The sequence below is a fragment of the Urocitellus parryii genome, chromosome 5, assembly GCF_045843805.1.
Source record: "Urocitellus parryii isolate mUroPar1 chromosome 5, mUroPar1.hap1, whole genome shotgun sequence".
Taxonomy (NCBI): domain Eukaryota; kingdom Metazoa; phylum Chordata; class Mammalia; order Rodentia; family Sciuridae; genus Urocitellus; species Urocitellus parryii.
Window position 1 is genome coordinate 133,440,649 of NC_135535.1, and position 12,048 is coordinate 133,452,696.

The 12,048-nt window shown below is 36.8% G+C and overlaps 1 protein-coding gene across 1 annotated transcript in view; it reads left to right on the top strand.

Annotated features, from left to right (window-relative positions):
- Positions 1-12,048, top strand: part of LOC144255055 (netrin receptor DCC-like) — a 235,181-nt gene that overhangs the window by 165,963 nt on the left and 57,170 nt on the right. The window contains 2 exon segments of the mRNA XM_077799094.1: positions 3,390-3,622; positions 8,347-8,485. Coding sequence (XP_077655220.1) covers positions 3,390-3,622; positions 8,347-8,485 — 372 coding nt within the window.

Consider the following 12,048-nt stretch of genomic DNA (forward strand, 5'->3'; position numbering starts at 1 on the left):
CCATCATTCTTTAATTTTCAACATATGCCATTCCCAGAACGGCATCTAAAACACCAGTGATCCATAAACAATCTTTTCTCTGATATGACTCTAATCCTAATGGATCAGAAATGAAGCAATAACAAAGTTGGAAATTACATGAGTTTTCTTGTGAAAGAAAACCTGGTAACAGGTTGGAAAGGTCTGTTTGCAGCTCGCCCTTCCCAAAGGAAAAGAATACCCCTTCCCTAGAAGTGGAAGAATTATCTTGTTATGTTTCCTCACATCATGAGGAACAAAGGACAAATAAACGGAATCAAAGGTTAAGGTTCTGGGAGAAACTCTATCAATAAATGTGTTATAGAGTCTCATAGTGCTACGTAAAAGACATGCTGTCTTTGAGCTTCTACAGAATATTCCCTGGAGCTGCCTTGGAAAAAGGCCAACATGAAGTAAATACAAAGTATATCAAAGGCAATAAAAGCATCAAGCTAAAGTAAGCATTAGGCTCTGGAGTTTTCTACACGTATGTGCTCATAGATGTGGGTGAGCTCTGGATCCTCATCTCAGGCAGAAAACATCCATGTTCAAGCGGCTGAAAGTTCCAACTGGCCAAGTGCAATAAGAGTTTAATTTTTGCCATAAAGTCTTTTATTTCTTCATGTTGCGAAACAAGACATTTTGAACCTGGAGAAGGGAGGAAGGCAAATGAAAATTAGCAAAATAATTAAATATGTAGCCTGAATTTGTTTATTCTCAATTGCTTTACCATGTTTAGATGAAGTCCAGTGTAAAGATATAAAGTCATGTTATTATTTTTAAAGTTAATTTTGAGCTTGAGAATAATGACTGAAAATTCCTGAGCTCCAGGTTCATACTATTAGGAAGTGACTCGATTTTTTTCTTTGCAAAAGGATTGAGGCAATATGGATTTGTTCTTTTGCATGTGGCCACTAAGAGTCAGAACATATAAGGTGCCCAGGGAGAGGAAGGAAACAAATAAACAGACCTGGAAAAGAGTAATTTAGCAGCAAAAGAGTGTTTTAAATCAAATTACTCAAGTAGTTTCTGATAACAGAGGAAAAAGACTCTTGCAATCTGTGTAAAATATATTTATAGTAATTGTTGCTATCCATGAATGTTCTGTTTTGTTGGAAATGCTGTGTGATTGCTCTACCCAGTTTGGTAGGCATGAGGCCCTGGTGTCCCGTGAACCCTTGACATTGTCTAGCATAACACAAGAAGTGAATTTTAAAAATTTTAAATTTATTTTTATTTAATTTAAACATAAGTAGTCCATGTAACTAGTGGTTATTGTATTAGTACAGCTCTAGAGGAAGTCCTGAGTAGAATGAAAGTCTCACCTGAAAAAGCAATTGTTCCTCTATAATAGCAAAGAAACTTGGCCAAGAACAGAAATGTCTGTATTATTTAAGTTCATAGAGAAATACCAACGGATAGTATTGCTTGATATCTGAGAGAATATTCTGAAACACACTAACTAAAGAAAAGTTAATAACAATCATCATGATACTATATTCTAAAATTGGAAATAAAGATGGAATCTTACCATTTATTTAAATAGAACTGCTACATGTCCAAATCCTACATGTAGCACCAATGAAAGACAGCTGAGTTAATAAATGTTTACCAACAAAACCAGATTAAACAAAGGGAAGAGGGTAGCCCTGTACTACGAATAGGTCAGACAAGGATTTATAGGTTAGAATACTTCCCCCCTCATAAAATTCTTATGAAGGTAGCCAAGAATACATAAAAGCAAGGCAGGGCCTACTTTAGTTTGGCAAAGACATCTTTACTGCTCTGTGGTCAAGATGAAGGACTCCGATCCTCATGGAGCCTTGTGCTTCTGTTCCCTATTCCTCATTCCATCAATCCATTTGGGAGCCCATAATAGAAAAATTCCTCAAAGGAAATGGGGAAATCCTGGGCTCTTGTCATTAAATTTTTAAACTTACATCTCTTCCTTTCTCTCTTTTCTCTTTCTCTCTCTCCTTTTGTTCTCTTTTTGTCTTCTGTTTTGTATTTTGCTCCAACCACCACAGACCAGTAAACTACTAAATCATTCATTGGAAAATATAATGATGAATAGGGGATAGGGATTTGAAATACAGTGGCCAAACTGAAGTAATCATCAGGGCCTGCCACCAGCTGCTCAGCTTTGAACCAGGCTGTTTAAAAAAATAAGCTCTGTCCGCTGCTGCAGAAGCTATATTTTAGAAGGTCTCATCTTAGGTGTATGGCACCACCATACACCTCCCATGACAGCTATGCTGTCTTTGCTGTGGTTGTTGTTGTTATGGAGAATTCATAGTCCATACTATAAGGTTAATTTTTTAAAATGTAAATGTATTAAGTGGAAGTTAAAATGCTCAAAATTATGACTGTTGCCACTGTGATTGTAATCTCCCCAGCCATGATAACTGCAAGGATTTTTTTTTGGCATTATTATTAAAATACACATGATATTCTGTAGATTCCCATTATATTATGGATCAAAGCACATGCATCACTCAGTGCAGATCTCATCAATCTGTAGGTAATTTTGTCTTCCCATCCAAAAATGTGAAGTCTTTCCACTGAGCTTGAAAGTTCAGAATAAGGAATGTATAATATCAGAATGCCTGCCAAGACTAAAAACTGAGCTAATTACTTGGGGAGAGTGTGGGTAATGTTGACACTTCTCCGGTTTCTTTAAGGATTGCATTCTTAGAAAACTTGCTGGCACTAGCTGCTTTCTAAAACCTAATTATCCAACATAAATTGACTCAGGTGACCACATATATATGGTCACTCTGGTTTTGTGTAGTCACAACCATACAGGTTGGTCTGGCTAGTGGGGGGCTTTGTTCTTTATTTAGTTTCTTGCCTAAACAATATTTATGTAGATGTAAAGAATAGTGAAAGTGTCATAGAAATCTAAATCAACTTAGAGAAAAAGAAGAAAAAAAAAATCTGAGGAGTTTGATAGGCACTTGTTTTCTTTGCGGGAGAAAATAAGCCAGAAACATCATTTTATCTTGTTATTTTAAGTTCTCTATTTAATAAATCAATAAATACTATGAGAGATCTTGAAAAAGCAGTGTGCATTATTCCACCAAAAGTGGACTTTTATAATAAATAACCAGTAGGGATAGTCAAATGTATTAAAAAGTACTCTAAGAAAATTAGCAAAGAATAGGAAATGTCATTTTGATTACATAACAGTGCTGTTCTAATGTGTTTTCTGATGGAATTAATTGCATTTTTTTCTGTTCTTCTCATGTTCCCTTTCATCATTATTGCCATGCATTTAACTCATTGTGATGTGTTGCCACTGATATTTATTTTTAAACGCTTTTATTTGTGTACTTATTTGTTTGTTTCATTTGGTGGGTTTTCTAACCCAGACCCCACTGACCCAGTTGATTATTATCCTTTGCTTGATGATTTCCCCACCTCCGTCCCAGATGTCTCCACCCCCATGCTCCCACCAGTAGGTGTATAGGCTGTGGCTCTGACCCACGAGGCTGTGAGGGTCAGCTGGGCAGACAACTCTGTCCCCAAGAACCAAAAAACATCTGAGGTGCGTCTTTACACTGTCCGGTGGAGGACCAGCTTTTCTGCAAGTGCCAAGTACAAGGTGAAGTTCTGATTGCATGAAATTTAAAATGAACTGTCGTTTATTTGATACATTTAAAAAAATGCTTCTTAGACTATCATAAATCATTTTGCTGCTGTAATACCTGGAAAAAGAAAACATTTTAATAACTTAACATCTAAAATTAGTATGGAATAATTAGGTCTTGGAAACAAATCTAAACAAATCTAAAGTAAGACAGGAAAGCATCCAAGAGCTGCAAACTGCTATTTGAAGTGCACCAGATGCTTGGTTTGTATCAATAATTGGATTCTGTACAGGGTTGTGTCATTTTCCTTTGAAAATAGCAGAATTCCAGGAATTTTTTCCTGGGTAGATTTTGGTATTTTTTTCTCTTCATTTAGAATCTAGGTGACGTCAAAGGCAGCCCTGCTAATGTCACAGAGACCCATCCTACAGAGCATGTAACTGGGACTAGATAACATGAAGGTATTTTTATAACATCCTTAGAGAGCACTCTAAGCCATTAACATCGACTTTCTTGTTTAGCTTTGAAAACATCCTCCTGTGGTAGAAGAAAAACCTCTCAAACTGAGAGGAAGGCACCAGCCTTGCTCTCGTCCTCATCACTGAGTTGTCTGACAATCTCCTAAGAGCTCCTTAGGGATCTGAGGCACTGTCATTACCACTTTCAAATCTCAGCCAGGAAACCTCAGAAACTCTAACAGAGTCAGGTATTTACGGAGACAATCATGTTACCACCTAAACCTGTCACAGGGTTCGAATGTATAGACAGTATACAAATGTAAACAATAAATGAGAGGACTAGCAAATGATTATCAGGCACTTCTGTGTATCTATAATGGCTCTAGGTCATGGAGGCTCTTTATCTTTAATAATAAAAGTATGTTTTAGTTGTTCTCACTTAACATATTACATATCATTTTGGAATGAGTTATGCACTCAGCTCCATGGATATACCTACTTGAAAGAATTCTTAACTTATTTCAAGTGAGATAATATATGAAAACACATTTAAAGCTTAGTGCCTTATAAGATGCCAATTAGAGATGAAAAAAGGAAGCTTTGAAAATAAGAACATAAATGTCACACAGCAACTAAGGAATCAAGTGGCTCAAGCCTGGCCCTCCAGTGTCTTCATACCCCCTTTTATCTCTGCTCTTTGTCAACCTACTTTGGTAGCACTCTGGGAGAATTTCAATCTTCTATCCACTGGTGCCTCTACTGAACTACCATCTCCCTTAATCCAGCTTCAAGATGGAAGTGATTTAGGGGGAATGAAAGTGTCCCTTGGGAACTTATGACTCCAACCCTGGAGATAATAGCGAAATCCCACTAATAATTCTCTAAGCCTGCCTCTCTCTTCCTGTAGACAAGTGAGATCTGCCTCTAGTATCTTTCAATTTTTAAATGCCATAAAATTCACACTTTATCATAAATCAATTTTTACTTGAAACCATTTAAAAAGCAGCATTCTTTGGTACTGCTGCCCTGCTAGACCAGGTACTGGAAAAAAACACCTCAGGAAACTCCAGATAATATCATTGATATAAGATACGTTGTAAGTATGCTTTCTGTCCCCTGTCAGTGTTAGATTTAAGACTAACTAGAACCACAAATAAAGATAATATTGTTATAAAGGACAACCATAAAAACCATGAGCATATTAAGAAAATCATTTCATGTATAAATCACCCATTGTAAATTTTAGGATTGAAAGAGTACTTTTCCCACTTTAAAGTTTTTATGCTCATAATTGCCATATTTTGTAGATACCTTTATTTCCCAGAATGGCCATGGCTACTTTGACAGAATGTGAAATGTTCTAAAAGACAATGACTGTTTTCTGCAGAACATTTTTGAGCTCCAGAATGTCTTGAGGCAAATGAATTTAGTTGAATGTTTAGCACAGAAGCCTTGAAATTATTCTCACAGACAATGCCTGTAAAGTGAGATCCCAAACTCCATCATCTTTTCTGACATAAGACTTTAAATGACTAAAATACCCTCCCCTTCACACACACACACACACACACACACACACACACACAGAGAGAGAGAGAGAGAGAGAGAGAGAGAGAGAGAGAGAGAGAGACTCCACTTTACATCCTGAGGTGAGGAGGTTTAGAAGAAAGTGTTGGGCAAGTTGAGAAAAGCAAGGTCAAAGAAGAACATAGGTGCTCTTGCAGATAGATGACATAGATACAGAATAAATTTTACAAATAGTGATAATAGAAGCTTTGATTTTCACTTTGGGCTTTTCAAACCAGACTTGTCTGTTACTTCCTCTCTTTACCCACTGTAGCTTGAAAAGGCAGGCAAGGCATATACAAAATAGAAAAGAAAATACCTGGAGTCAAATGATGCTGGCTCAAGAGTTGGCTTTGCAATGTCTTGTCATGTCAGGTAATTTAGATTCCATTTTTTTTGCATCTATAGGATAGGAATATTCCCATATCCTTTAAAAAATAAGTAAAGATTCTTCATATTTAAGTATATTTGTGTTTCTTTATGAAGACACAGGTAAGGGGTGTAACTTGACAAATTTCCTGGATGAAGTAGAGCTAAACCCAGATGAGCAGATGGCATCACCCTGGCTTCTCCCACAGGAAGACCTTTATTCATCATTTAGTCCCAGAGCCAGCCACCCCCCTGACAGGCATATTTAAATCATCCAAAACACCAAATTGACTTTCCTGATTAAAGGGAGGAATTTTCTGTGATTTTTTTCTACCAAAGTTACTAATCACATGCTCTTTTACATGACTCTCCATTCAAAATATACATGCATGGACATTAGACCAGTACTTATCAGATAATAGTAAGAATGTTTCAGGAAATAGAGCAGGGCACAGACAGTTGTGTAAGACTCAATCTTATTCCTCAAGATACAACTCAACACTTTCCTAAAATGATATACATAACATAGATGATGCATCAAATATTATAGCTGACATTTAGCAAATGCTTTCTCTGGGCCAGGCACTGTTTGACATGACTTATTTCACACTTTAAATACTTCCATGCATTCAGTGCCCTGGTAATCTCCATTTTGCAGATGAGGAAACAGACTCAGAGAGGCACTACCCTGGTGTTCCATATCCACAAAATCAACTGGCCATGATTTTCCAAAGTATTTCTAGTCTTAGTGAAAGAAGTCAAGCAGTAGCCTTCTATGAGTTTCCAGACAGCCCTGAGTAAATGCATGGTATTTATAGAATGTTCTATAAGTTATATAAGTACATTGCTTCCTGGGCTCCTAAGTGCCAGTGGTACCCATAGACTCTGGTGTTAAATATTTTCTCGTTGTCCCATTCCCTGTTCTTATTTGTGTTCCTGATTCTCAGAGGTGTTATATAGGCTATGTGGGAGGGAAATATTGAAAGTTGTACATCAACATGTCACACACTAGCTACCCACTTTGTTTTATTGGATAGAATTCCATCTTCCTGATTATACCAAGTATTTTTACATTTATTTAGAATACATAGTTTTATAGCTGTTTTTAAGAAGAGCTTCTGATAAATGTTTCTGAGTCCATCATTTTAATAGGATGGATGGGCACGTCATCGAAATGTTATTAGGGCAGTTAAATATTTATTCGATGTTGTAACAAAATGTAGGATTTTCATAGCCATAACCCAAGACAGATTCACAGTAGGATAAAAAAAGATTTACCATACAATACTAGTAAGGTGAAAGTAGTTGTGACATCTCCCTATGGGTAAAAAGACTTTTTCCTTGATTTCAAGACAAAGATATATAACAAAAATAATAAATATAAAAGTAGAAGTGAGTATGTTTGGAAGAAGACCAAGAGCTAAATATCAAGCATAGTGGATATTTAGAAGAGGCATAAACAGTTTTGAATGTGCCTGATCATCTGGAAAATATTCTTTAACCTGGAAGACTAACATGTTTTTCTTCTTTACCATTTTGATGTTTAGAGTAAGCAATAAAGACATAATTTAATTAATTTACTTTCTACTAAAATAACTCAAGTTTGTTGTCTAAAAGGCAGAGAATGGATAGAGAAGACTTAAGTAGACAAACATGGCACTGCACACCAATGCAATCCTTTAGTGTTTATCCAATTTGGTGTCCCTGTCCTGATCAATTGCTGCAGTTACGTACATAAATGTTGCTTTAATGTGAAATGTGCACAAAGAAAGTAAATTACATGGCACAACACTGCTTTTGCTCTATTTTCTTTATAAGATCGAAATGGATTGTGGAAGCACTAAAAGTTTCTACCTTAAAGTCTGTTCTAAAGATACAATATGCGTTAGAAGTCTAGTAAATTAACCTTGTTACCAGTGGACAATGACAATGATGATCTATCGAAAATACTTGACTCTAACCTCTCCAAATCCCCAGATTTCAATAAAAAAAAAAAATTTAAGTTCAGGGCAGAAACCTTCCAAAACTAGAGTTTACAGAAGGAAGTAGAGTTTGTCCTGCCAATCCTATTGCCTCACTCAGGAAAATCTATCTGCTAAGTGCCCTTTGAAGAACATAATACCTAATTTTTATTGATCACGTTTTAGATGTGTAATCAGCTTGTGTAAACTGCTTGACAGAAAAGAAGTAGAATCATCATCGCTGTATACTCTTTTGTTGTTTTGAAATAGATTCAGGGTAGTGGGATTTGTGGACTTTTTCGATAGTCTTTTTACATGTCTTGATTTACGAGGTTGATAAGAGGTCTTTTTTTTTCCCTCTTTGCTTCTTTCCTACTTGTATAGTCAGAAGACACAACATGTCTCAGCTATACAGCAACAGGCCTCAAACCAAACACAATGTATGAGTTTTCCGTCATGGTAACAAAAAACAAAAGGTCAAGCACATGGAGCATGACTGCACATGCCACCACCTATGAAGCAGGTATGTGAAGAAACTCTGGCCTCGAAATGTCTCCTTCTGACATCTGAAGGTGGTGTGTGAATCAAAACATGGGCACCCTGTGGATTCTCAATTACACCTTGTCCTACATGAAATATTTTATCCTTTATAGTTTGTAGCACATTTATAGCTAATGGTATACTCCCTACTCTAGGAAAGATGAAGATAAATTTCCAATAGATTAGATAAACTGTTTGGCTGTCTAGTATGTGGCTTCTTGGTGGTGTTAGCTCAGTAGATCTGAATATGAATCTTCAATACATTTAAATGAAGAACAGAAATCCATCCATTGAACAGTTATGTCTTTGAACCATCATCATGGTAGCTATTTGGAAAGAGATTAAATACAAAATAATCACAACTGTATTTTCACTCCAATGAACCACAGCTGGATATAGGAAGAAGTGCCCTAATGGCCTCGTTCACTCTGGAAATGGGACAACATCATGGAACACGATTATGCAATTTACTATAGATTTTACCAGCTACATTTACTATGGATCATAAATGTAGTGTTTATAATTTTTAAAAGGAATGCAACATACTTTGGCATTGGTGATCCACACAAATCCAACATCTGAAAAATATATGCTTTTTAATTGGGTTTAATTGTTTTCTTGATATTATAGTTGTGGGCAAACTATATGACAGATTTTGAAAATATAAAAATATTATGCCAATCAAGCTTTTCTCGGAATAAGTTGAGTTTTGTTTTTCATTAGAATTTGTCCTATGGTGTTGCAGTTCTAATTTTTATTTCAGACTACTACCTTAACTATTAGAGCTCCACTGTGAAGGTATTTATGTTTGTGGGTACTTCTTTGTATAGGAAGTTTTCCAGTCCATCTAATTTAATGTTAACATCCTCCTCTTCTAGCCCACATGTTCTACATGAATAGCTCATCCTCTCAGAATTCTGCCCTGGGTGCCAGTGTTCACAGCATCTTTGGAAGAATAAGACCAGCTGAATGAGTGCTGTGCTCCGGGCTTTATTGGGAGATGAGAAAGGACCTTTCCTTGCATTAACTTGAAAGGAGATGAATGTAGTTAAATTTAAATGAGTAAAAAGAATCTGATCTTCCCTGACTAGAAGGAGTGTCGCGACCCCTTGCCCGCAAGGAAGACGCAACTCAGGAATCTTCTTTCAGCCGTTTATTCAGGTCCCTGATACTTTTTCTCTTAACCCCTGGATGCCCCTCCCAGCCTTAATAAAGCACCTTAAGCCCCAATGCAAAGCTGCCACGTGGACCTCTCTCACAGGGTGCCAAGTCACAGCATGCCAACTCATTCTGATAAGGAGTTGTTTGTCACAGACTACAGGGGAAATCAGCGCCATCTTGTAATGGCGGCCACAGTTCACAGAAACGGCTCACCACAAAGGAGTACAACTTCAACTTAATGCACAAAAATTCATTCACTTTCCCTTTCATAAACAAAGTGCGCACCAACATCTGACTTGCTAAATGCATCCTGTTGATTTCTCATCGCCTTCCTGGCCTTGTGGGGAGGCCCATGGTGAAACATGTTGCTGGAAAAAAAAAAAAGATATGAGCTTTCAGAAATGTGCTTAGTAGAAAGGGTGATTGTCAAATCAGATAATGATCAGGACAGAGGTGTGAATCGCAAGCGGATGAGATCCTGGGATGATGATGGGAAGCAAGAAGTAATTCACAGGTGCCTGCAGGTTTTAGAACTGTGAGGAGAAAGGGGAATGAAATGACTCTAGGGTTTCTTTTTAATTCATCAGTAACACAAGGACTGAATGGGGCCACACCGTTAGGTGCTGAAATGGCTCATGAATAAGAGTGGCTGGCAAAATTTTTCAAGTAAAAGATTTCATTCTGCCCAGATGGTGCATCCTTTATTTTATTCTGATTAAGCAAATGGGAAATAACCGGAAGGATACCTGAACTAATCAGGCCTGGGAAAAGGACAGGAGCCAGCATTACTCTCAGTCTTAGAGATGAGGAATTGTTGGTCTGTCCTTGCCAAGTACCACAGTGGCTTCATTTCACTGTTCTCCTTCCTTGGATCCAGAATCCACTTTTTCAGAAGAGAGAAGCTAAGTGGCCTATCTTAAGACAGGTCATCACCTAGCTAACCACAGGATAGGAGGAATTCACCTTGAAGTTTCCAACTGATGTTACTACCTTGCTCATGACACAGACAGGAACTTGTTTGCCAAAGGAAAAGTTTCTCTAACAGGGAGGAGAGCAGATGGGATACCAGGCAGACCAAGTAACAATGCCCAATACCATTCCCTCAGCTGAAATCTTTCCAAATTTTGAATGTTACTCTCCATTCGTGCACTTCATGAAGAATTTCAAATGTGAGGAAAATTGTTTAAGAGACAAAAATAACAGAGGGCACTGCTTGTCTAGTAGGACAAGATATTAATTATGGGTTTTCTAACAGTATTCATTTGTAATTGTCAGCCTCTGAGATTAAGGCACTCATCACAAAAGGCAGAGAATGTAGTCTGTATCTTTGACAAGAGTAATAATCCAACAAGAAGACAAACATTTTGAAAATAACCTGAAGTAACTCAAGAAATACAATCCCAAAATTTTGGGCAAATTGAAATCAGAGCAAATAGATTGAAAATACAGATTCTGTCTGGAGAAATAAAAAAAGGTTTCACAAATCAAAGGTTGCATGGCTGTGTCCTGTGTGGATCAATGGTACCCATTACAGGGACTTGAAAAGGAAAGAAACAAGATGTGCAAAGATAACCAAGCAGGTGTCAGAAAGATGATGTGTTTCAAAGACAGTTCTGAATGGCTCAAAATGACTGGAGCATGGTGTCATGGGACAAGAGGGGAAATGAAGCTATAAACAAAGCATAAATCCTATAGGGTGATGTTTAATTATTTATTTATTTAGACTTGTCCCAGAGAGTTTGGGTAGTCAAAGAAGAATTTCTGTTTTTTCAACATACATTATAATTTTTAATTGAAAAAGAACAATTGCATATGTTTAGGATATCTAAGGTATTTTGATTTATGTATATATTATAAATCAAATTATAAAATTTGATTTATGTATATATTTTGATTTATGTGTATATTATAAATTTATGTATAAATTAAGCTAATTTACCTGTCCATCACCTTATCAACTTATCATTCTTTTGTGGTAAGAGTATTGAGAACTTACCCTTTGAGGAATTTTGAATCACACAATACATTATTCTTAATGATGGTCACCATGCAGTGAAATAGATCACTAAAACTCACTGCCCCGGTGAATTGTTGTACACTGTAGTCTTCCCTACCATTCCCTCTATCCTGCCTCTGGGAACCATGTTCCTGGAGCAGGCCAGAGTTGTACTACTTGGGTAAGTAGGGATCTTTGAAGTTAAAGCCATATTCTTTCACAAATATTAAGAAATAATATGCAGTTCGTATGATAATTCTAAACATTTGAGCCATTTATCCTAATACCAAAATTTCTATTCACCAGCCTACACAAAGTTTGATGGAAAAGAATTTGCACAGTTTAGTTGTTAGGTGACTTGTTTAAATAAGCAACTCTTCAATGTATTA